The sequence below is a fragment of the Astyanax mexicanus genome, chromosome 11 (assembly GCF_023375975.1).
Source record: "Astyanax mexicanus isolate ESR-SI-001 chromosome 11, AstMex3_surface, whole genome shotgun sequence".
In the NCBI taxonomy this organism is placed as follows: Eukaryota; Metazoa; Chordata; class Actinopteri; order Characiformes; family Acestrorhamphidae; genus Astyanax; species Astyanax mexicanus.
Genome location: NC_064418.1, coordinates 658,554 through 686,428, shown reverse-complemented (window position 1 = coordinate 686,428; position 27,875 = coordinate 658,554). Strand labels below are relative to the sequence as shown.

General features: G+C 38.7%; 1 protein-coding gene across 1 annotated transcript; it reads right to left on the bottom strand.

Annotated features, from left to right (window-relative positions):
* Positions 1-15,164: 15,164 nt before the first annotated feature.
* asmt (acetylserotonin O-methyltransferase) lies at positions 15,165-27,803 on the bottom strand. The gene is made up of 8 exons (XM_022665671.2): positions 27,696-27,803; positions 26,184-26,361; positions 25,035-25,164; positions 23,719-23,787; positions 20,439-20,557; positions 16,443-16,583; positions 16,122-16,244; positions 15,165-15,460 (listed from the first exon to the last, which is right to left on the bottom strand). The coding sequence occupies exons 1-8, from the start codon at positions 27,765-27,767 to the stop codon at positions 15,249-15,251; spliced, it is 1,044 nt and encodes a 347-aa protein (XP_022521392.2). The 5' UTR covers positions 27,768-27,803; the 3' UTR covers positions 15,165-15,248.
* Positions 27,804-27,875: the final 72 nt, after the last annotated feature.

The following is a 27,875-nucleotide window of genomic DNA, read 5'->3' as shown; positions in this document are numbered from 1 at the left end:
TAGCGATTGATGGAAAGGCTAATGGAAATGTCAGGCATGGAGATTGGTTCCCAGTGTCTCCACATCTCCTCCACAGCTGCTGCAGAAGATCTGATCACTTTAATTCAGCTGTCACTGAAGTTCATCAGAAAACAGTCCGAGCTTCTGTGGTTTCTGACGCACTGTCATAAACACTGACAGCATAATTTATAACTGTTTCTGTAGAGTTCACCTCTGTAACATGGTTTATTTACTGAAAGCAAAAATTAAATAGACCTACAATGATTAAAATACAGATTTAAAAATTAAATTGTACTTCTTTTTTATGATTCTTTAGATTTTTGAGCACCAAACAGGGGTTTTAAAATTGAAAATTGTTCCACACATCCCTGTTTAATAAAAGCTACTCAAAAGGATTATTTAATAAAGACAGAGGTTGCATACAGAACCATGATTCCTTACAATGATGATTCAAATAGTGTTATTGTACATTTTTTAAAACTATTAATAACCTTTTAACATGTTTTAAAAACATTTATCCCTAAGCATGTTTGTAAGGTTCTTTAGTGTTACAATATTAGAACCATTGAATATCCATAAAAGCCATAAAAAATCCCTTTTGGTTGCTTTGGTTTTTATATACCTGTATACAGCTCTTGGGAAACAAAATGAATTTTGCTTGAATTTTTGCACCAGGAGTAAAGCAGCATAAAGTTATCCAAAAGCAGTGTGTAAGACTGGTGGAGGAGAACATGATGCCAAGATGCATCTTTTTTTGTGGAATAAATTACGCTTGCATCACAAAACACCCAGGTTTAGGTATAGTCTAGCTCTTTAGAGTCTGCGCCAAAGAGGAAAACAGTGAGAGAAAATGGCCAGTTTAAATACCCGGGTGGCATGAGGAGGTAGATCAGATTAGCCACATTAAGGGCAAGGTTGTGTTTAGTATTCCAGCTCACACTACATCAGCTAAATGGCAATCAGGCCAATCAGACACACACATCCAGTTTCAGTATGCAAACTGCAGTCTGTAGGTTAATTTAGGTCACAACCATTACAGTCTGCAGTCCATCACTGGCCACCATGAATCACGCCGGTCTCATTTACTTTACATTAACAGAGCTAATGATTATTAAACAGATCCCGGGTGGCACAACTGTCTAACCGCAGAATCGCAGAATCTGTCACCAGGGAGTACCAGGTTCTACTGAAGCCACAGCCATTCATCAGCGTTCAGGAGCTCCTGAGAACAAAACTTCACTCAGTGTTGGTGAAGTTACGGCAGTAACTGCCTCTGTTAGTGTTCTCCTCCAAGCGTGTTGAGTCTTTTAAACGTTTTTTTTTTTAGTCTTTCCCTCTTCCAGTCAGTGCAGGGTGCATCATATAAAATAGAGAGTTCTGGATTTTGCCACTCTTTTATTTGTTAATTTTACTAGTATAAATCACAGTTTAAAAAAAATCAAGTAGTTAGTTCTAAGACTGTGAGCTCTGGGAACAGGTTTCTACCAAGGTAAAGGCTTCTGCCCATGCACAGGCGTCTGCCAAGACACAGGCTTCAGCCAAGGCACAGACTTCTGCCCACTCACAGACTTCTGCCCATTCACAGGCTTCAGCCAAGGCACAGACTTCTGCCCATTCACAGACTTCTGCCCATTCACAGGCTTCAGCCAAGGCACAGACTTCTGCCCATTCACAGACTTCTGCCCTTTCGCAGGTTTCTGCCCAGGCACAGACCTCTAACCAGGCACAGGCTTTTGCCAAGGCGCAGGCTTCTTCCAAGGCACAGGTTTCTGCCCAGGCACAGGCTTGATTGCTGAAGTATTTTATTTAATCTGCCTAAAGTTCTGTTTGTGCTTTATAATATAAAATATTTACTGCAAAGCATTGTTAATATAATCATAAGAAGAATCAGTTTAGTGAAATAAAAGTGTAGTTCAGTACAGATTGCACTGCATCGACAAAGGTCTTTTTAGTGAATAGTGAGGTAGAGTTGCATTTTCATTCTGCAAAACCTTCTCTTCAAAACAGGAACAATACAGTAGAAGAAACAAAAAAATCTTTTTTTTATTTTTAAGTCAGTGTGAAATTATTTTATTCAAAGTCTTTTTGGGAATTTCTATTGTTAATAAAGTTTTGAGACAATATAAAAAAAACAACTGACAGATTTACAAAATGCCAAACAGTCAAAAATTGCGGGGGAAAAAAAAAAAAAAAAGAATATCCAAGACTGTTGTGTGACAGAATCATTACTTTTATTAAAGAACCTGGAAAAAACTATTTTTATAACATGAATTTATTGCTTGCATTATTCTTTTTTTGTTTGCATTATTATGTAAAGCAGGGGTCACCAACCTTTTTGAACCTGAGAGCTACTTCTTGGGTACCAATTAATGCGAAGGGCTACCAGTTTGATACACACTCGTGAAATTACAAATTTTCTCAATTTACCTTTAATTATATGTTATTATTAATAATTAATGACATTCATCTATGTGAAGACACAGATATCAATAGGCAACACTATTATTATAAATCTCTGCAAGTGTTTACATTTTATATTATATTTTAATATAATATTACATATTATATTACATTATATTGTATAATAATATATAAACTATAGGCTATCTCTAAGATAATATTAATGTAATATAATCTAAAATTACATCAATGCAACTGTGATTTAAAAAAAAAAGAATAGCAACAAAAATGCTATTTTTAGACCAGGCCTGCGGGCTACTCATAAGGTCCTTGCGGGCTACCTGGTGCTCGCGGGCACCATGTTGGTGACCCCTGATGTAAAGCATCACACGTTTCCTCCATTTCTATTTATTACTATAATATAACACAGATATTATATAGTATAACAGTGAGCCACGCATCTCATTCACACGCTCTGCCCATAGATATACGGCCTAACAGAGACTCAACATAATTCAATCATACCCCCCCCCCCCCCCTCCATCCTCCATCTGTGATTTAGAGCTGAATTGATTTTTTTCCATCTTATTTCGCTCTGAAGAAGATTTCATTCAGAGAGACGCCGAGAAGCAGCAACATGTTGCTATGGATACCTGCTTAGAAAACATAATGAAAGCTCAGAAATTGATAAAGAGCCCTGAATCGCTGTTAAAATACTGTGTGTGTGTGTGTGTGTGTGTGTGTGTGTGTGTGTTGATACCGGCACCCTTGATGGAAGAAGATGTTCTGGATGGATCTAAATTGCTCTGAAAGAGTGAAACATCTCGTTTCTCAGACTGCTCTGCTCAGTGTGTGATGTGTGATGAACATGAATCAATAAGTCATTCCCATAATGCCTACAGAAATCATACGATGTGAGGAATCACTGAAATATCATACGAGGCAAGTCATTGCTGTAAAACTGAATAAAAGCAAATATATATATATATATATATGCAAGGAATTCATTACCATTACATCACACAACATATGTGAGCTCACTCACTGCTGTAATTCTTTAGGGCATGTGATGGAATTCACCAGAGCTGCACAGATTTCCACTGGAATCCTCTAAAACTTTTTCAAGATAAAATCATAGAGCTGGTGGATGTTAGTTAGACGCCTTGCGCTCCAACACCTTCCACTTGAGGATGCCCCACAGGTGCTCAATCGGGTTTAGGTCTGGAGACTACTACTACTACTTGGCCAGTGCATCACTATTACCATTTACAATTCAATACATTTTTTAAAGCCTCTCCTCTTAATTCTATCCTATATCCTATAAACAAATACTATAAATATCTTGTTTACATGTTCACAACAAGTCAACAAGTTTTCTGCTTCTTAACTGCTTCTTATTCTGATTAACTGAACTGATTTCCTTGTTAAAAGTAAAGATTAGCTCTATATTACCATCGTTTAATGTGTAGTTTCAATGTTTTATGACAGAATTCTTCAAAACAAGCATAAAAAAGATAGTAGCTAGTAGTTCGTCTCAGTAGCTAGCTAGCTAATGTGCCTGTTCCACCTTAAATGGTGCAACAGACGGCAGGGGCTGCAGCATTTAAGGAACTGAAAAATACAATAAAATAAAAGCTAAACAAAGCTAATTTCAGCTCTCTGGCCCATTCATAGGCTTGTCTGCTGATGCTGCTGTCTGTTCTTTTCATGCTTTATAATATATAAGACTTTACTTATCATAAGAAAATTCAGTTTAGTGAAATAAAAGTGTAGTTCAGTAAAGATTGCACTGCATTGACAAAGATACTTTTTAATGAATAGTGAGGAAGGGTTGCATTTTTATTCTGCAAAATTATTAAGAAATTAAGGAATGGACAATAATAATACATTTCTGCACCATCTCCACGCTTTCTGAAGACATACTGAATAAAATACGCCCTAAAGTTAACTATAGTTAACCAGCAGCAGCAGCAGCTCGGTTACTGAACTTTAGTATAAAGGTTAGTGCTTGTTATCATGTTTTACTACACTAAAAGTCCATTTTACACCGGAGTGTAAAATTCCTCCTTTAAGGGAACAGTCTGGATACGTTTAGACGTACAGTAATTATGGATTAACTTTGAGAAATGATTTACTTGTCGCTTTACTTGTAGCAGTGAGTCATTTATTTATAAGTGTGAACAGTTTTAGATTCTTGTGTAGTGTATAAACACACACAGACAGACAGACGTCTGATAGACAGTTAATCTGTCTGTCTGTCAGTGAGCGGAGTGCATCATCTCTCTCTCTCTCTCTCTCTCTCTCTCTCTCTCTCTCTCTCTTTTTCAGAGTCTGTTAGAAATGGAGCAAATTGATGGAGGTTGTCAGAGACGGAGGGAGGGGTCAGAAAGGGTAAACAAATTACACTGACCATTACTCACCTGTCAGTTCTGATTCCGCCGTCTGTCACCTGGTGAGAGTGGTCCGGGGACGGTGGGGGTGCGGTCGGTCGGGGTGGGGGGGGTTCCTGGCTTTTATTCAGGGTTGTGCCGGGTCATGCCGGACGAATGCCAGGATTTTTTGGGGTCTATGTTTTGGCGGCCATCTGTGAGACGGGCTAAAGGAAGACATCTGGGCTGGTTAAGGTGTCCTTGGCGCTGCTGGGTGTGAATTAAGCTGTAAGATAGATGAATATTGATCGCGAGTCCCAGCAGAGCACGGGTCGCGGCGCTGACGCTGAACAGAGCTGACTTTAGCTGATTGCTACAGGTGTGTGGAAGATAAGCTGTAAGTGCTCGGTGCACCGTGTGGATGTCTACATTTTTAAGACCTTTTTCTTTCTTCTACTGAATAAACCTCTCAAGTGCACACACACACTTTACACATACACACTTTTACACATTTATCATTCTTCTTCATCCTTCTATTGCAAAGCTTAAAGGTCTTTTAAAGGTGTCCTTCTGCTAAAATCCGATTTTTCTGGTTGTTTAAGAAATACAATAGGTCTCTTGTATGGAGTTGTTTATGATGCTGCACATGATGAAAATCTTCCTCAACCTCTTCCTCATTGTCTGTAGTAGCAAACGTAGTAAAAGAAAATATTCAGATCAGAAAAAGCATTGTGTCTACCTCAACCCGTGAATTAGTATTCATGGCCCCACCCACCTCGCCAAATAAAGAGCTTACAGATCTGTTTACAGCAGCTAGTTAGCGTTAGCCATCTTGTTTAAGTAACTTAAGGTTTAAATTGGATCTCCGGTGGATTTCTGCATTTTACCGAGACCTTAAATAACTAACTTAAATCACTAGGGAAGCACAGTTTGACAAGGCAGCACAGCTCGACAGAACACTGAGTGCCGTCAAAGCAGGCGTTGTTCAAGTTGGATTTTATTATATAGAGCACCGTGTCTACGTCAACCCGTGAATTAGTATTCATGGCCCCGCCTACCTTGGCTCTGCAGTGCTAAAGCATTGCAGCAGCAGAGCCGACACTGTCTCTCATCAGCTAAAGAGCTTACAGATCTGTTTACACCAGCTAGTTAGAGTTAGCTATCTTGTGTAAGTAACTATAGGTTTAAATTGGATCTCCAGTTGATTCTGCATTTTATCAAGACCTTAAATAAACACTAGGGAAGCACGGTTTGACAAGGCAGCACAGCTCGACAGAACACCGGGTGCCATCAAAGCAGGCGCTGTTCACGTTGGATTTTATGATATAGAGCGTATATAGACTCCGGGGCTTCGACGTGGTGAAACTGCCCAAACTGCACCGAATCATCAAGTCTGAGGTAAGAGTTTAGTAGCATTAGTTTAGCTGAAAAAATATTATCAATGCTGCAGGAAGTTAAGTTAAATATTAGGTTTCTGAGTCTGTTTATGTTTGTTTCTCAGATTGAGCTCTCTGATTGGATGTGTGTTTAATGGTTATGTGTGCTTTATTGGCTATAATAAGCAGCATTATTACATATATTTTGCATGTACAGCTGATAGCTTGTGTATTGTTAAAAACTGTTAGTTTTTGTGGGCAGTTGGTTGTTTCCCAGTAACTGAATATCTGAATTTATTTTTAATGGTTTCTATGTTTTATAACATAACACCTTTTTAAAATCCTGCTCTGCACAAATAAACCAAAGTATGAAAAAACTGAAACTAATACTAGAATTAATAAAAACTAACTAAAACTAAGCACTTCCTAGTATTGCCTGCTCAGTAATCTCATGACTTTCATAGATAACAAAGACTATTGAGGAGAATATTTCAGGTCAGCTGACCTTTTTAAAAACACTGAATATGATCTGGAGTAAGAATATATAAGCTTCAGCCACCAGTATATTAAGATTCTGCAGGCAGCCAATGTATTAAATTAACCTTTCGGCTTGTAGACGTCTGTGTTACATATTTAATGCATGCAAAACGCACTCGGTCAAACTGCATATCTGCCACTCCGTCATCTCCCCATATATTTCAAAGTCAGAAGAGATTTTGTGGAGAGATATTCCTCATATCTATTGGTAGAAAAGCCTGGAGACGTCTCGGCCAGGCTGAAGAAATGGTTGGGAAAGGTTACGCTGGAACATGTTTCAACCGTGCGGAGACATTTTCTGAGGACAGTGTTTTCAATCCCACTGCAGAACCGAGCCTCCAGGTTTAGAAATAGGTTTTTGAGAGAGATAAGAGAGAAGAACACACTCACACAGAATAAAAAACACACACTCGGACACACACTCGGTTGTAGAGAAACACTTCTGTTTTGAATCAGACGTGATGCATTCAGTTGACCTCGGGGCCAAGAGCAATCTCAGGCACCGCCACGCATCACACAGCAATGTGATTCAGGGTGAATAAGGAAAAAACGATACGTTTTTATGCCTGTTTTTATGACTATTTATTTGCGAGGTTTGACTACCAATACATTCCCTGGACCAGCATTTCTCAAACTGTGGTACTGTGGGTACAACTGGTGGTACTCGAAGCATCTCAAGGTGGTTCACTAACTAGATGACCTCAGAAAAACATTGCATTGCTTGCATTGAAATATTAAGAACTGAAATCCACCCTACATTAGTTTCAACCTTACATTAGAAAGTATTTAGTTTTTACCCATTAGAACCTGTATGTAATCTACACTTCAGTCCTTCACTCTCAGAACTACAGTTTTAGATAGATAGATAGATAGATCTGAAAATGATGCTTGTTCTTACAGCCTACAACAGAGAGACCAGGGAGGAATCACTACACACTGATGGTGAGTATCTCAAAGATCTCGGTTTGAATGTATATGTGCCCAAAAATGTTCAACTCAACTCAAAATAGTTAAGTAATGTTTAGAATTCAAATTAATTTCTATATATAACAAACTTAATTCATTTGACTTCAAACAACTAATGGGTTTACGGACTAAAATTTACGATTTTGCCGTTTAGTAAAAGTATTAGAAACATTTGTCTGACAGATTAAAGGTCTGGTATTATGCATGCAGGCCGCCGCAGCAGTGATACAAATCCAGAGGAGAACATTTCCCACCTCGCTGACCAGAGAGAGACGGTGGTGAAAGTGAGAGAAAGAGAGGGAGAGAGAGAGAGTGACGGAGAGAGAGAGAGGGAGAGAGAGAGAGAGCTGTTCTCTCCTTATCCATATTGGATGAGTAACAGTCCTCCTGGTTAACGCGTCTCACCGCTTCCGCTAGCTGTTGTGTGACCACCAATTATAATGGCAATTATAGGAAACAGATAAAGGTGGATTTCTTCAGGGGCTCCTAATCGAGCGGCTCAGGTGCTTCATATTTCATTTCTCGCCGCCGTGTCCGACTCTCTCTTCAGCACCGCGGGGTCACGCGTGTTTCAGGTTCGGTCCTGCTACGCCTCAAACGTTTGGGTCGGCGCCGTCAGCAACTGTGATGAACAACAAGTGGGTGGCGCTTAAATCAATAAACTGATCCATGACAAAACAACAACAAATAAATAAAGCAGGAGGCAGGGCAGGTGTTCTATTAGATTGTGTTAATTGATTTGATTAAAACATTGCAATGGCTTGCTTACAGAGGTGTTTAAGGTCTCATTCTATGGTTTTTTCATTCATTTAAAAAATGTCTATAGTTGTGTCTCTAGTATGAATGAATGCCATGTGAGCTGTTTTTTTGTGAAAATAAAGTGTTCCGGTGATCCGGTATAATGCTGCTTTAGTCCAGTGGAGGAGTGGACTGGGTGGTACAATAAGATTTCAGCTCTTGCTCATAAATATTCATACACGCAAATGTATGTTGCCTCTGATTGGCATTAGAAAGGTTTTAAAATACAAAAGACATTTTTACACTAATAACAGTCTTTGCAATGTCATATGTTACTTTACAACATGTGTAATAATGCCCTGCTAAGTGCAGTTCAGCCACTGATCTAGTCTTAGAGTCTCTGTAAAACACCAAATCCACCGGAGATCCTATTTAAACCTATAGTTACACACAGAGGTGGATAGTCAGAGTTTTGTCTCAATTGTACTTTTGTTCTTAATGGGTTTATTTTTTCCCCATTACTTTTAATTTTATACTTTAAGTCCTTTAGAAACCAGTACTTTTACTCTTTTACCCTCCTTTCTATACGTCTACCTACAGAGTAATGAATGTTAATGCTTAAATATTTCTCAAAGAATCACTGGTGCACCTAGGTTGCCAAGATAGCAATGAACGTCTGATAATTGAATAAATGACTGTTGTCTAGAAATATTCTAGAAATGTACTTAATTTCCAGACCCCACCATGCCCATCAGTGTATATATATATATATATATATATATATATATTCAGAAGCTCTGCTGCTATTTAAACATGGTGTGAAAATTGACTGTTGGCGGGGTGCAAAATAGCAATGAGCATCACAACACACCTTGCGCAGGGTGTAAGATATGGCCAATCAATGGTGTTGTACACTTTGTTTTTGTTATACTTTAAAAAAAAATTGGAAAAATCTGAATAATTTTTTTTTCATGAACCCCTATGAATGGATTCCACCCCCGGCATTTGCCTAAAAAGCCATCAGACGGTCCAGCTCTGATTATAAGTAAAGGAAAATGTAGTAAAAGGCTGAATTTCTCTGAACATGTGTAACACTGTCAGTCAGTCGGTCGCACTGTGAGAGAAATGGGCTAATTAGTATTAAAATGTTCTTTAATGACGTGTCAAACACTGAAACTGTGTTCAGTCAGGCGTCTCCATCCACTAGTCCATGTAAAGCAGCAGCAGCGCTCTGTATACGAGTGATTCATGCATTATTCAGAGCGGCTGGATCACTGAACCAACATGCTATAGAGAACATGACGGCTCTCCTGAGGGCCATGTTCTCTTCATCTGAGGAGGTTGAACCACCGACACACTTACAGCCCTAACAAATCATAATGACTTCATCACAAACCAAGCTGTAGAGCTTAAATTCTGGAGAAACAAACCGGTTAGAACTGTTCACAGTGACGACGGAATAAAACAAGATGTTATTATAGAGGGAGCTATCATAGCAAATGATTATAAATACACTACCTGATGATTTTTCAGACTCTGTTTAGAAAATGTGTGGTCTAAAATGTGTTTTTAAAATTGCATATTATTAAATTAGTGGAGAGATACATGCAGTTTATTACCCACCAAAAAATATTCCCCAAAAAATCAACTGACAGCAATGAAACTTGGTGTGTAGGCTTGTAGACATTATAAGACATGTAAACGATTCATGTCTCATGTAGAGCCATGCATGTGATGAATGCACGGAAGGACCAGTATAGCTTTACCAGACTGTAGAGTTTAGATTGGGCCCAAAATGTCCTGTCCGACATCCGTGATTAAAAAAACAGATGCCTACCTGACTGATTATATGCTGCAAGATTGCCCTGTTATGGATGCTTCACAATTCTGACCTTTGTAAGCGAAGTATCGCCTCTGTGAAAAGATTGAAAGGGCTCACATCGTAGAGCTAGGCTTAGGGTTAGGATTAGTTTTAAGGCTAAACTTAACCCTCAGCCTAGCACACTGTTGTCGGCAGAGGACAGAAGAAGGCACTTACCAGCAACATAAATAATCTAGAACATCTTTAAGAACTACAGAAAGATATAGAGAGAAGCAACAATATAGTCAACATGCAAGAAGTGACCCAACAACCATGATTGAATATACATTCAGTGATGCCCTCTGTAAGAATTACAGCTTTGACCAAAAACGGTCATTTAAATCTCCATGAGTGATCCAGTGCCAGCACCATTGGCGGACGGCTGCATGACGTAGGACTACAACATTCAATATGAACATTATGATGACTGCTTTTAAAGAACATGGTGTAAAATGCTAATAACAAATGCTTGGTTATGTTTACTCTCAACACAAATAAAGAATGAAAGAAAGAAATTGGTAGTTTGTAATTTGGATCATTCAGTTTATCTGAAATGATCCACAATTTGCAGTAGAGGGGTTTTTCAGTATAGCGTAATACTTAGAAATGAGTCATATCTGCCAGCGTGCATCATCCTCTGCTGTAAGTGTTTTTTGGAGAGGTCTGCAGTGAAGGCATCGGTTCTGGCCCTCTAATCAAAGGAGCCGAGCCAATAAAAGCCTGACATTTTAAAGATCCAAATCCACGGAGCACACACGGTGGAGCATTTTCTAAAATATTCAATTGCTTTTTGCCCCGGATTCTTCATCTGTTGTTGAACGGCGGACCTTATTATCATACTACACGAGATTGCTTTCAAATGTCTAGAGTCATCTGCCACCGACTTGCTATCATTTGTCATAGAGAAAAGCCTAAAGACAGCGGCGTCAGTCACTCCAGCCGCTCGGAGACGCTTTCCTCCCCGGGCTGTGGAGCGGCTGAGTGTATGTTGGCGCTGTCAGATGCATGTTACATCCATGATTCATGAGGCGGCCTAAATGCGCTCACTTTCCTATGCATGGTTTGCATGTTTAGAGGATGCTGTGTGTGTGATTGCTCTTCAAACAGCGTGAAATTACAGCTTCACTATCAGTCGAGCAGGACTCGGCTCATTAGCGCACCTTCCTCTAAAAAAAAAAGGATTTATGTCATTTTATTTAATGAGATTGACTTGCAGCAAGGTGGAGATCAAACATCATTCAGAATCTCCCAGAATCTTTAGTATAAAAGCTTGGAAGATCCGTCAGTTTCTTTACACAATGTTCTTTAAAGCTGATGTCTGTAATGCATGCGGAAGAATCATTTTAAACTGGGCGGGTGTGATGCGGTCTCCTTCTTTCAGAGCAGATGAATCTGATTCCAGGTTATGTCCAGTCAGAGAGAGAGAGAGAGAGAGAGAGTTCAGTCAGAAACTTCACTCCTTCGTTTCTTTGGTTTTACTATGAGTGAATGAGCTACAGAGCTCTGAGTTTCCTCTTCTGAAGTCCCCGTTGCTCCACCAGCCGCTCGCGTTCAGTAAAACTGAGCCAGATCCTCTTTTAGAGGCTGTACGTGTGACGTAAGTACGTAAAGACGATGCATGACGTGAACAGAAGAAGAAGAACTCCCGCGTAAAGCGACCCGATACCCCAGTTTTTATAATAAATATATATTAGTCTTAGCAGGGATGGTGGTTCAGCACACTGATACCATTAAACATAATATTTTATCCATATTCTTCTCCACTCAGAAATACTTCTGCTTTCAGTTTAGAAACTAAATAATACAGACTGACACTTTAATTTTTTTTAAATGCTTGTTATCAATAATAGAACAGATTAGAAATGAAACACCTACTTACTTTGTGTTTTTACATACTGGCCACTTTATAAGAAACACCTAACATGTGCTTAAAAATTCTGCATGTTCTTATTGTTTTGCAATCTGTTAAAGTGAGTGAGTAAATAAACTGTAATTATTCAGAAATCATGGTTTCTGACTTTGGGGCCCAAACTTTTGGATTATGAATGTTCAAAACAACTTCAAAAAAATACATTAAATATATATAAATAAATAAATATGATTATTAAAGAGACAGTTGTAGTCAAATCTAATCACATGCTCTCTTTATGGGATGCACATTTTTCGGTTTTGCCTTAAGAAAGCCCGCCGGCCTTCCACTCTAACACACCCACCCACACACACACACAGTGGCGTCACACCGAGCTCCCTGCGGCGGACTGGGGGTGACATCACACAGCGTGACTCTCATGTGCTAAAAGTGCGTCTCTGTTTTAAATACACAAAAACAGCCGGCCTGTTTTTCTTCACTTTCCTAATTTAAATCTTCATCGCCCTCGGGAAGGTCATCCTCCCTAATCACCAAAACACCACCGCTCTGATTAATCAGCTCTGATCTCCGGCCCGTTTCACCAGAGCTCAGCCCAAACCCTCCAGCAGTCTCCAGCAGGACCAGGGAGCTGGGTTTATTCTGATTTATAGGACACGCCCCTTTTATTAACCATTTAGGAGCAAAGCAAAAATCTGAATATTTCTGATCTGTTTAGTCCCAACAGTTCAGTCCACTGTAAATTAAGCCCCTCCCATTCAGCCTACAACAGTTTAGCTCCACCCATTCATTCTACAGCAGTTTAGCCCCTCCCATACACTCATTAGCAGTTAAATCCCAACAGTTTAGTCCATTATAAATTAAGCCCCTCCCATTTAGCCTCCAACAGTTTAGCTCCACCCATTCATTCTACAGCAGTTTAGCCCCTCCCATACACTCATTAGCAGTTAAATCCCAACAGTTTAGTCCATTATAAATTAAGCCCCTCCCATTTAGCCTCCAACAGTTTAGCTCCTCCCATTTAGCCTCCAACAGTTTAACTCCTCCCATTTAGTCTCCAACAGTTTAGCTCCTCCCATTTAACCTACAGCAGTTTAGCCCCTCACATTTAGCCTACAACATTTTAGCTCCTCCCAATCACTCTACAGCAGTTTAACCTCAACAGTTCAGTCCATTGTAAATTAAGCCCCTCCCATTCAGCCTACAACAGTTTGGCCCCTCCCATACAATCTTTACCAGTTTTGTCCCAAGAGTTCAGTCCACTATAAATTAAGCCCCTCCCATTCAGCCTACAACAGTTTAGCCCCTCCCATTCAGCCTACAACAGTTTAGCCCCTCCCATTCAGCCTGCAGCAGTTTAGCTCCACCCATTCTGTCTTTAAAAACAGTGTAAAAGATGCAGAAGCTGCTTTAATGTTCTCCCTGGTTCTCTCGGTTCTCCTCGGTTCCCCCTGTTCTCCCCTGTTCTCCTCGGCTCTCCGATGTTCTCCCCGGTTCTCCTCGGTTCTCCCCGGTTCTCCTCAGTTCTCCTCGGTTCTCCCCGGTTCTCCTCAGTTCTCCTCGGTTCTCCCCGGTTCTCCCCGGTTCCCCCTGTTCTCTCCTGTTCTCCTCGGCTCTCCGATGTTCTCCCCGGTTCTCCTCGGTTCTCCCCGGTTCTCCTCAGTTCTCCTCGGTTCTCCCCGGTTCTCCGCAGGTTCCTGAGGATCTCTGTCGTCTCACATGATCATCATTAATAAACCTGACGTCTCTCCGTCTCTGAGCTCAGACTGAGGAGCTGAACACACTTCATTACTGCGGCTCCGCGGCTCTCTCTCCTCTTATATAATGTTTTTCTGTAATGAATGAAGGAATTAAGGATGTAGCGGCTAATTGGACGCTGGGCTGATTAGCATAGAAATGGCTTCTCCTCGTTAACAGAGACGTCCCTCCAGAGCGGGGGTCCGGTTCTGCAGACGGGGACACAGAGACACTCTGAGCAAACCAGAACTTTATCATTCATTTAAATGACCAGCATTAAAAATCATCACTGAATAAACAATAATACATATTAATTAACCCATAAAATATCATATTATAACAGACTAATGAAGAACCATTACAATATAAACAACAACAACAACAACTTATTTATGAGTTTAAATAAGCAACCCTGGGACAGACAGTAGCATAAACAACAAAAAATAATAAACAAATAAATTATAATAAAATAATAAAATAAATTATATTTCTATAAATATAATTATAGTTATAGCCAAAGTAGAGTCAAGTATGTATGTAAATATTTATGTTTTAAACATATTTAAAAATATTTATGTTTACCAATTTTAAACCAAAAAATCTAAAAGAGCACATTTGTTTACTGTTTTACTGTTACTGTACATTAATAATGATGATATAACAACAGCAATACTTATATTGATAGTAATACTATTTGTTCTTGTGGTTTTACATATATTTAAATCAAATATATTATGTTTTTTTTTCTAAATCACAATTCATTTAGTAATATCATTAATAATACCAAAACTACTACTAAGATTACATTAATAATCCAATACAATTTTAAACAGATTAACAGGAAAGGTAACAGTAAATGTAACAATAAGCATTCAACAGTAAATGCTATGCATTTGATAGCAAATTATTTTATTATTATAATTATTATAATAATAATAATAATAATAATTATTATTATTATTATTATAATTATTATTATTATAATTATTATTATAATTATTATAGTAATATTATTACAAATACTATGTTATTGTTCTTGCTTTGTTGCTGTTGGTAATAATGATTATGATAATGTGTCTGACTTTACATGTATCGGATTTATATTATTAATATAAATTAATAATAATAATAATAATAATAATAATAATAATAATAATAATAATAATAATAATAAAGATAATAAAATGAATAGCCCATATGTGGTCTGGAGTGATATTCCTATCCAGAGTAGAGCAGTGAAAGGACAGGTAGGTTAGCTGATGTTTCTGAGACGGAGGAGCTGCTGGATAAATCAGGAGAATCAGGAAGAGACGTTTGGTTTATTTATCTTTTTATTGGAGGTGTTTTTGCTCCTCCTCTTTTACGGAGGCTCAGAGAGGACACTGCAGAGCTGTGCTTTACTTCAGTCCGAGTACGGCGTCGTAGATCTTTCCGGTGTTGTGGATGTGGACGGTGGTAAATCCGGCTCTGGTCAGCAGGGCGGCGTACTCTGAGCCCTTCCTCTCCCGCCCCTCAGTCTGAACCAGCATGTTCAGAGAGTACAGCTGAGCGGTCAGAGGACCACTGTTATCCTCACTGAGCAGAGCTTCAACCACTAACACACCTCCACCTACACACACACACACACACACACACACACACACAGATAAACACACAATTTTGTATTATTTTAAAACCATTTTATTTTACTGATTAAATGATACTTTTATAGTATAAAACAGCAATCATTTTTTAACAGTAATTACCTTTTATTTTTTATTTAAGAATATTCAGACATTCAGACTGACATTACTATTTTTTACAAATATAAAAAAAAACAATCATAAATAAAATGAAAACATAGTTTTTAAATTGAGCATTCTGCTTGTTCACATTAATGTGCTCTTCTTGCTAAAGAAAGTAATATATTTTTAATGTAATATAAATCAAATCAAACAAAAGCAGTGGTTTATTGTTTAAATACTTCCTCATTCCTTTTAAGCACATTCCCCAATAAATAAAATAATTGAGGTTGTGTAAATATATTGTATAATAGGTCAATAATGTATTTATCGTGACAGAATGGACGCAAATGCTTAGACTGGGAATTAATTTATTTACTGTAACAGTAGAGTAACAGTAGAGTAATATATTTATAAAGATTCTGTTACAGAGCCAGAATTTTGAACAACACCTGAAAGCAAAGTGACTTTTGGTCTGTAGGGGGTGAAAATACTCCAACAAATCATTTTATAATAAAAACCCAATCTATAAATCAGATATACAGGTACCTGGTCTGCAGGACTGGTGAATTTTGGACAGCAGCTCGACGTTTCTCTCGTCTGTCCAGTCGTGTAAAATCCTCGCCAGGACGTAGAGGTCAGCCTCTGGAAGACTGTCCTTAAAGAAGTCTCCTGCAGGACACACACACACACATATACACACACACATACACATACACACACACACACACACACACACAAACACACACAGAAAAATGTCATTTTGAGAGAGTGACACCACCATCTGCCTCAAGTCTTCACATCAGAACATCTATAAAGTGTAAAGTTACTATTCAGTTCCTCCTCCCGACCTCTGGGTGGCGCACTCACCCTCATGAAAAGAGATCCGGTCTTCCTCAGGCGACAGGAAGTGCTCTCGGCTCATCTGCACGACCTTCGGCAGGTCAAAGATGGTGACGGTGCAGTCAGGGTACAGCTTTACACACTGCCTGGCCAACGCTCCACTACAACCTGAGCGAAAACACACACCCATCATTAATTAATGTCAACCAATCAGCACTCAGTAGCAGCGATGCAAACCAATTAGCACTCAGTAGGATTAATGCAGACCAATCAGCACTCAGTAGCAGCGATGCAAACCAATTAGCACTCAGTAGGATTAATGCAGACCAATCAGCACTCAGTAGAAGTAATGCAGACCAATCAGTACTTAGCACCAGTAAAATCAACCAATCAACATCTAGTTTTTATTTTTAACAAAACAGAACAAAAACTAAGGCAGTAAAACACTAAGACTAAAGAAACAAAGACAATAAAACAAAGGACAACCTAGAAGACAAATAAACAAACAAGCAAAGAAACAAACAAACTAATGAGGTCTAACCAGAAACTTTGTAGACAAATGCAGAAGAAGTGAGGATCAAACAAACGGCATAAATTCATCAAAACAGGGTTTAAAACTACAGGATAAAACAGGAAACACCTGGGTCTGGAAACAAGGGGGCGGGGCAGACAGACACAGGCGAAGGTGTGATAGATGAAGAACTACTTAGAAGAACCAAGACTGGGGGAAAAAATAAAGTATTATAAAAATAACATTTAAGAATGAAAATATCTTTAAGTAAATGAAGAAAAACTATTAGGAGGAACCCCAAGATTGAAATCCAAGCCTGTACACATGTTCCGCTGTAAAGAGAAGAAGCAGTAGATGAATTGAATAACATGAAGCACCATGGTGTGGTCAATCTCATTTTTTTCACAGCATGAGCACCAGGTGATTCAAAATTATTCCCCTAAAAATACGCCTCAAACTGAACCTCCTCCTGTGAGTTCTATGCCCACCCTTCGTGGTGGCCAGAGGGTCCAAACGCATTTACCGAACGCTCCCACAGTCAGAGACGATCCAAAGAGACAGTGACTTTCTGCCACATATATAATAGAAGAGAACATCACCTCCACTGTCCTTAAACACGACCTGCTGTCCCTACAGATCTCCCCTCAACCTTCCTACCTTCAGTCACTTCAATCCAACATCTACCAGAGGACCAATCAAGAAACAGCTCACCAATCAGTGATGGTTTGTTTGGTCTGTCATCTGCTGGTGTTGATCCACTGTGTTTTATTATCAAGTATAAAGTCAGTGCAGTTTTGTTTTCCCATAAAATCTTACAGCACTTCATATCTTACAGCTTCCCTCTGCTGAGAACAACTTTTATGGAGATGCGGATTTCATTTTCCAGCAGGATTTGGCACACTGCCCACACTGCAGAAAGTACCAATTGGTTTTTATATAATATTCTAATTTTCTGAGACACTGTTTTTTGGGTTTTAATTGGCTATGAACCATAACCATCAAGAATTAAAATTAAATTAAAAGAAATAAATGTTTAAAATAGAAATAAACTGTGTGTAATGCATCTATATATATTATATGAATTTACATTTACTAACTAAATTACTGAAATAAAGTAATTTTTCAATGATTTTAATTTTTTTTTAAGATGCACTAGTGTATTCCAAGACCTGTAAGCTGTTTTGGAGAAGGATTTTAGTGAGGCACTTTGGTTTGGCGTGCACACCGAGTTTATATGTGTGTGTTTGTGTGTGTTTGTGTGTGTGTGTGTGTGTGTGTGTGTGTAGTGTTTCCCCATCATTAGATGTGAGCTGGCAGAGGCAGTCAGGAGTCTGTCTCAGCAGGGTGGTCAGTGTTGGGTTTGCTGTGTGGGTGATTGTCATCTACAAGGACAGACTCTACAGATCCAGCTCCACAGCGCCATCTAGCGGACCTCCTACCATACCTTCAAACTTAAACTTAACAGAAAGGATAAGGATGAAAAAATATATAAAACAATACATACTAGTGCATCTCAAAAATTAGAATATCATTGTAAAAATGTGAAACTTATGTATTATATAGATGTATTTATTACATACAGAGTGTGTAATACAGCCAATGAAAACCCAAAAATCAGTGTTTTAGAAAATTATAAGGAATATTATATAAGACCAATTGGTTCTTTTGGCAGTTCCTGCTGGAAAATGAAATCTGCATCCCCATAAGTTGTCAACAGCAGAGGGAAGCTGTAAGATGTGAAGTGCTGTAAGATTTTGTGGGAAAACAAAACTGCACTGACTTTAGACTTGATAATAAAACTCAGTGGATCAACACCAGCAGATGAAATGGCCAATTTTTGGGATGCATTTGTATAATTGGTAAATTGAATAAATGAATATCTAATCAATATCAATTGATCAACAGACTGGAACTAAAACTGTGTAAAAGCACAAAAAAAACCTACTGAGACAAAACAAGACTTAAAAGAAGAACCTGATCAAAGAAGAACCTGATAAAAGAAGAACCTGATAAAAGAAGAACCTGATAAAAGAAGAACCTGATAAAAGGTCTTTATGGGTTTAAGAAAGAAAGGAGGAAGAGAAATATCTTTGATTTCACAAAGTAAAAACAAAAACAAAAAAGAAACAAGACTCAAGAGCAGGATTGTGTAACGTGTATCTACAGGACTGTGCGTGTTTACACGTCCTGTGTTCCTCTCAGCAGCAGGTTCACTCTCATTCCGTCTCTCAGAGGCGTAACATTTGAGAAAAGGTCAGATTGGGTTTCGTGTCGTGTCTCTATAACGTCTCTACAGCCTCCGGTTCCTCCTCTGCTGCTGTTCTTCAGCTAAAGAGGAACCTGAACCCAAAACCTCCTGATAATGAGATCAATCTAACGGTTCTGCTCTGCTTCTCGCCCTGTAAAAAGCAGCAGGACGGCCGGCGGGGGGGACAGATGGACGCTCCACTGTCCTGATAAAATACTTTCAGCCTGTAAATCAGCACAACGTGTTCAAGCTTTTATAGTTTTCTAGTATTTCTACAAAAAAATCACTTTAAATATATATACATATTTTTACTTAGTACCTTAAAGGGTAACTAGACAACCTGATTTTAGCTGACTCCACCCTCAGCTCAAATTTAAAAAAGACAAAACAAATGTGAGGGGAAGTTTGGGAGGGGCAGTGGGTGATGTATGGGTTTAGGGGCAGGGCAGGAGGGAGAGCTGATTGGTTAAGCTGCAGCAGCTGTGTGCCTCTGATATGATATATTTTAAAGATACTGTAGTAAACTAATTAAAACTGCTGTTAAGATTTCTATTTAAATATTAGAGAATATCAGTCATTATTAGTTAGTTATTAAGTGAAACATTAGATAAAATAAGTCATTTTAAGATATTTACAGTTTTAAACACAATAAGCCATTAATTAATTCCTGCGATATTTGGCTCTGACTATTTTCTCTGAAGTGTCACACAGTACCTTGAAATAATTCTATATTTTATATTTATTTTTTAAAAATGTTATATTTATATTTATTTTATATACTGTACTACTGTTAACGCATTAAAATAACTTATTTCTCTGAAGTTTCACTTAAAATAATATAAGTATACTAAAATAAAATGTTTTTTTTTTCATGTCTTAAATTTATGGCTCTTTTTTCTAATGTTTCACTATGGTAAGTATGGTAAAATAATGATTACTATTCTTTAATATTTCAACAAAAATCAAAAATTAATGACAGTTTTACCTCTTACTTCATTAGCATCTTTAAAATATGACATATTATCAAATAATTGAAATTATGATTTACGCTGTCTAACTTTTACTAAATATCCTAATACTTTAATACAAAATACAAAATGACGTAGTTTTGTAAGAATATTCCATTACATATGAAAGTCATTCTTTTGCTATTTAGTCAGAACTGTGAGAAAACGAGTCGTTTCCATATTCAGAGCCTGAGATAATGAGATACTGCTGTCAGAAACAGAAACAGAGAGGGCTGATAAAAACGGGCGAGGCCTACCTCCCAGATCATAAATACTCCTGAAGGGCGAGAGGTCGAAGGCCGAGATCACGTCCCTCCCGCAGACGTTCCAGATGGAGTTCATCAGCCACATGAACTTCACCATCTCCTCATCAGACCTGCAGCACAAAACTCACGTTATTCCTGGATCAGACTACACGATTCTGGGTCAGTTTTTAGTCGCCAACAGTTTTTCGTTGGTCGCCGACAAAAACTCTGATTGGAGGAAAATCAGGGATCACTCAGCAATCACGCTGGTCGCCTATGAGTCGCAGACACCCGGCAAATGTTCAACATGTTTAATATCTGACTCAGTCGGCGACTGGGAGTCAGGAGGAGCAGCGGCTACATACAGCCAACGGGATCACAGAAAGAGAGAGAGAGAACCACGAGTCCAAAGAACACACCAGACCTGTTCATGAAGAGTCTGACCACCCCACTATTCCCCCTGTAAACTGTTATATCATGGAATTACTGTTAAACTCTAGAGGGAGCTAGTGAGTGAGTCCTCTATGAATAGGGGTGAATGGAGCTAAAAGCTAAAAACTTTAAATTAAAAATAATTATGAACTACTTGTTCTCAGTATTTTTTAATTTGAGAAAGTATAATAATGTATTTTACAAAAAAAAACTAAGAAAGTGTTCCTGTATATTTCAGCTTATCTACAGAAAACATGAAAGATTATACTCTGTAAACTGTAAAGCACTAGCATTACTGCTACTGCGAGCTGATTGGCTGGTTTGCGAGCTGATCCTGGAGATACAGGTAGAGCATGTTTAAATGTTTAGTAAAGGTTTATAACTGGACATTAAAATTATAAAATAATCTGCGGTGCTGAAACATTTGACATAGTTCTGTGTTGAGGACATAAATACATATTTCAGTCTAAAACTGATCAGATATTTATAAACTCTGATTTTGCTCAGCTGCTTCATATGAACTCGTTCATGTTGATCTCACTTTAAGTGCGTATTCTCCTCTATAGAGAAACCCTGGAAGGGCATCGCTAGTTTTCATGTGCATTTAGTTCAGGTGTGTTCTCGTGACGAAACGTGGTTCTAGAGAGCAGCCAGGTGAGTCACCAATTTCCCACACTGAGAAATCGTGTTATTTGTGACCCTGTGTTGTTGATCAGTCATGTAGTGTGTAGTCTCAACAACTGAAGGACTCACAGTTACAGCACAACGACTAAAGACTCAAAAAGTCATGTAGTCTGAGCTTGGCATTAGGCAGCGTCTACAGGAGGAGGACGGGGGTCGGTTCAGGCAGGGACAGAGACGGGGACGGAGACAGGGACAGAGCTGAGGCTAAATTAACTCGAGTGGACAGTTCGTATCTTAAGGCAGGCTGTGAGAAGTTTGTTATCAGGCTTTGGGTTCGCCGGGCCACCGACCAAACCCCGTCAACCAAACCCCGTCAACTCCAACTCCAACCAACAACAAGCACAACAACAAGCTCAGCGACTGTCCTGCAGCCACGCGGGACTCCATCCAGCTCCAAGACCCAAATGTCAGGGCTTTGGTATCGGAGACGGCCCCCGGGGGCCCGGGACGCGGGAGCCAGTCATTACTCAGCAGCTCCTCAGCGTTAACCTCGGAGAGACGCTGGGTTTTTATGAATACAGCAGCAGACAGCTCGGAGAAAGCCGCGGGCCGGGAGACGTTTCACCACTGTTCTCTTCTTTTACTGACTAGAATCTGTTCTTTCTCCCAAGAGACATGAAACTCTAGGATGATGCATCTACTGATCTGAACACAGACCTGCAAATGTGGAAAAATTAATGTTGCTTATGTTTATGTGAAGAAATCTTTTGATGTTTGATGTATAGCCTCCTGAGAAACATCAAATCAGTGTTACTGAATCACTGTAGTACTCACGGGACTGGGACCTATTTAATAGCACCATTTACTGTGCTATTAGACAGCCAGAAGACAGCAGACTTTGTCTGAAGGAGGGATCTGTATCTACTGTCCACTGCAGATGAGGGAGATGTACATGCTTTCAAATAACGAATTTTAAGCTTCTATCACAGTTAAGCTTGAACTAGCTTGTTTGTGTTTTGCTGTTTAGCACAAGCTAACACTCACATGTGGTAAACGTTCAGAGGTATACACGTCATGGCTAGCAATAGCTTATTTCCAGAATTTCCCTCTGGGATCAATAAAGTATATATCTATCTTTTTATGTGAAAGTTATTTTGTGTAAAGAACTTTATGAACATGCTTTGTATAGCCCATAGACCTCTTCTATGGGCTATACAAAGGGCTATACTCGGTTTTCATGATATACCTATATATATATACCATATATATATACATATATATATATATATGAAAACATTTATATAAATCCTCTTATCTGCTCTAATTACAATTACAACTACAAAATTCATTGCTGCCAATCAGAGAAACACCATACTAGCCAACAGGTAGAAGTCCAATGCTAAATATATACATTTTTTAGCGTCCCACAGATGATGAAGATGATGCTGTATAGATAATTCTCCTTCACCCTGAGGAAGAGTCAGTGTGAGGCATGTGTGTGAGGAGTTGACTGGTGTGACAGTTCCCTCAGGTCTTTCTGTCTCTGCATTTCTGAGAGTTCTGAGACGTTACGCACCAAAGAACAGCCCGGAAAACATCACTCTGCTCTGCTGTGTCTCTCTTCTTTCATCCAACTGCTACAGGATCACGGATTACACAACTCTGATGTAATGGACACTCTTAGTCATGTTCGGAGCTTCTTTAGTTAAACACTGGACCTACACGGCTAATATAGCTAACAAACAATTAGCATACTGCTAAAAATGAAGAGAGCACTTCAGTTTCTGAATCAGTTTCTCTGATTTTGCTATTTATAGGTTTATGTTTGAGTAAAATGAACATTGTTGTTTTATTCTATAAACTACAGACATTTCTCCCAAATTCTAAATAACAATATTCATAGTCATTTAGAGCATTTATTACTGATGTTTTTTGAGATTTTGTAGTTGATGTCATACCTGTACACTTTTTTAGTCATTTTAGTCATTTTAATTGAGAACCTAAGACAGTACACAACAAGATTGGACAGCAGACTTCGTCTGAGGGAGGGATCTGTACCTACTATCTGTGTCAAGTTAGCAGATGAGGGAGATTTAAGTACTTTTAAATAATAATGTTTTGTGCTTCTACAGAAGTTAAGCATGAATGCTTGTTTGTGTTTAGCCATTTAGCACAAGCTAACGCTAACATGTGGTAAACACTCAGTGGCATACACGTTGTGGCCAGCTAAACCCACCTGTACACGGCTTCAAACAGGTCCTTGGAGCTCACGCCAAATGCCTTTTCATACTGAGTTTTCCCCTCTCTGGAGAAACAGAACAGAGATAGTTAGTTTTAGTTGCTTTTGATTAAATGTACCCAAACTCTTGATCTAAAGGGGTTAAATCATCAGACAGATGAGTAACCATGTGAAGAAGGAAGGTTGTAAAATGCATTTAAACCATTATATATATATATATATATATATATATATATATATATATATATATATATATATATATATATATATATATATTATAAAAGTACAAAAATGTCTACGCTATGATTTCTTAACTTTTAATGGAAGTAAAAAGAGTTTATTTCAGGTCATTTTAGATTTTTCCACAAGCCAACAATATAAGATTTATTAAGAATATATTAAATAATTCAGAATAAAAGGATACGCAGAAAAGCTAAAATGTAAATGTAAAGATACGAATAATTAGAGTAATAAAATATAAACACAACTAAATAAATGGAGGACTAACACCTAAATTATAAAAAAAATTAAATGATGGAACTAAAATAAATATTAATATGTTTAAAAAAAATTACAAATAAAAAGACGAAATAAATGAAATAAAATAAATAAAAAGTCTAAAAGGTAAAACATAAAATTAAAATAGAAAAATAAAAAGACAAAATAAATAAAATAAATGAAACAGTAAAAGAAAAAACTTAATTAAACAGGATGTCCAAATGTTTGTGGACACGACTTCTAATAAATGCATTCAGCTACTCTAAACTAAACCCATTGCTGACACAGATGTGCAAATATACACACTCACACACACACACACACACACACACACACACACACACACACACACACACACACACAACACACACACACACACACTCACACACACTAACACAATAACACACACACACACACACAGTTTGTCTAATAATACCTGTATAATAGTACTGTACATATACATACAGTCTGTAGTACAGAGTCCTGTATTTAAGTGAAAATAGAGATACAGATACTTTTAGTAAAGCATTACTTAACGTAACTTAATTTAAGTCCTGTAAGTATTTTTTTATTATTAATTTTTTGAGCAGGAGACACAGGTATCTCTTTATTTTACTCTGGTCAGTATTGAGCACTGAGTACATTATCCTCCTCTGTTCCGCTCAGAAGTGTCTTTGATAAGTGCGCCACCTGGTGGATGACTGGTGCTTTAGTCCACACAATTTAAAAATACACTTTATTATATTAAATATAATGCATTTTAAGGTCAGGTGTGAGTGTCAGTGTGAGTGAGTTATGGGGGGGCAGGTTCTCACCTGACTGCGTGGGGCAGGTAATGCCAGCACAGGTACATGGTGTTGGAGTTGTAGTCGATGGAGTGATACAGAGAGCGAGGACTGGACTTGGTCAAAAACACACTGGACATCTCTGTGTTACTGTAAAGTACTGCTCACACACACACACACACACACTTCAGCTGTGGATTCAATTGTGCATAAGCACATACAGGTGCATCTCAAAAAAATAGAATATAATCAAAAAGTTACTTTATTTCAGTAATTCAGTTAAAAATGTGAAACTCTTATATTATATAGATGTATTACACAGCGTTTATTTTTTTTATTGTTGATAATTATTATGGCTCACAGCCAATGAAAACCCAAAAATCAGTGTCTCAGAAAATTAGAATACAATATAAGACCTATTGCTACATTTGGCAGTGTGGCCAGTGTGCCAAGTTCTGCTGAAAAATGAAATCCGAATCTCCATAAAAGTTTTTAACAGAGGGAAGCATGAAGTAATTTTTGAAGATTTTGTGGACTGACTTTAGACTTCTATATAACTGGACTATCTATGTAATATATACATACAGGGGTTGGACAATGAAACTGTTCATCAAATCTTCATTAACTGCACATTGCACCAGTAAGAGCAGAGTGTGAAGGTTCAATTAGCAGGGTAAGAGCACAGTTCTGCTCTAAATATTACAATGCACACAACATTATGGGTGACATACCAGAGTTCAAAAGAGGACAAATTGTTGGTGCACGTCTTGCTGGAGCATCTGTGACCAAGACAGCAAGTCTTTGTGATGCATCAAGAGCCACGGTATCCAGGGTAATGTCAGCATACCACCAAGAAGGACCAACCACATCCAACAGGATTAACTGTGGACGCTGTAAGAGGAAGCTGTCTGAAAGGGATGTTCGGGTGCTAACCCGGATTGTATCCAAAAAACATAAAACCACGGCTGATCAAATCACACAGAATTCAATGTGCACCTCAACTCTCCTGTTTCCACCAGAACTGTCCGTCACCACAATCAATTATTGTGCTCTAAAACCAGGTGATTCAGTTTCATTCTCCAAACCCTGTATATTTCTTGAAGTGACCACCATGCCTCAGAGGGTTATGAGTGTTACTGGGTCAGTGTGTGTGTGTGTGTGTGCGTGTGTGTACTGTACCAGGACCGTCTGCAGTGTTCTGGGTTGTGAGCAGGTCCAGTCCGGTGCAGGCTGAGAGCAGTCGGTTCATGCCGTCCTCACTGCTGTTCAGAGCTCGAGCCACGTCTGCAGCAGCCAGCGGGATCTCAGAGTCCTGCAGCAGGTCAAACACCCCCAACTCACACGCAGTAAACAGCGTCTGCACAGGGGTCAGGGGTCAAACAGCAGCAGGGCTGAGTGCAAAAACACCATAAATTACCTAATTCCACTCTAAGGCCTTTTTTACACCTGTAGTTGTGAAAGTTTCTATGATCCGGATCAGATGATGAGTTTGTTTATTTGGAGCTTTAGTTTACCCCCCCTGTTTGGTTTGGTTTCACACAGGTATGAAAACCTAAACGCACCAAAATACACACCAATAAACCACACAAGCACATCAGAGTCTCCTCTGATTGGTCAGAGCTGTCTGGTGCTGGAGCAGAAAGTAAATATCATGAGAAGATTATGTGTTCCAGGACTGTGCTTTTAATGGGGCGTGCAGCAGCACAGATGTACTAAGCAATGTATGTAGTAAGCAAAGTCACGCAGCTGTGAGCAGTGAATGCAGCACAGACTGCGCTCAGTGTGTAGACAGCATGGAGCAGCAGCAGAGACAGCGTTTGTTTATAGCTGTGTAACTAATTAGCGTTATCTGGCTAATATACATCAGATTAAACTGCACCTTATCATCTGTTTAGGTTAAATAAAAGGAGTATATTTGATATCTGGGTCAGATCGAAACCAGATCACATTCTCACCACAAGAGAACAAAACGCTTCATATGCTCTAGCACAGGGGTCGGCAATAGGCGTGAAAGCATGAAACATCAGGCCCGTGAGCTTGTTTGAACAAAAATTGAAACAAATAAAATAAAATGCTTCTCTGGTGAGCTTTTGTTTACAATTCCCCCTGTCTCTCTTTCAGTCGCGCTCGTCATCATTTAAGATTCTTTAATTTCTTTAGTTTCCGTCCGTTCTCATTTTTCTGCAGAAATAATGGCGTTTTTCCCGGCCGTGTCCCAAATTACTAGCCGGGGCAGCAGTAGTATATAGGACCGTGACCCTGACGACTCGGGTTTGATCTGGCGTGAGGAGCAGTGTGTTTATTTATTTATTTTTTCCTTTATTTTTGGGTTTACCTGCTTCATTTTTCAAAAACTGATTTTTTTGTGGCCCGCCATTTAATGGATTGGAAAATATCTGGCCCACGGCCGAAACTGATTGCCGCCCTCTACTCAAGCAGGTCTTAGTCCGGTTGTTTTGATCTGAATCTGAGTGTGATTACTGTTTTCACACCTGCTCAATCAAACCGCATTAAGAGTACAAACCAATCAGAGTCTGTTTTAACCAGAACAAACGGTGCTGGAGTAAAAAACACCCTTAGAAAATAAAGAATTGCAGAGAACTAAACTCAGACCAGAATATGAAGTTTACAATATTAGAGGTTTATGAATATTTCTGAATATTAATAATGAAATAAATGCAGCAGATTTACCTTAGACACCAGATATCCCTCCATATACTCCAGTATTTTCTTCGGGTACATTTCCTCTTTAGCCGCAGCCATTTCTGAGAGTGTACTGGTCACCTAGTTTGGGGTGAGTGTGTGAGAGTCCAGACGAGAGTGAGCTTTTGAGAAGGAGCTGATCAACCGTAGACATAATCAGATTAGTTA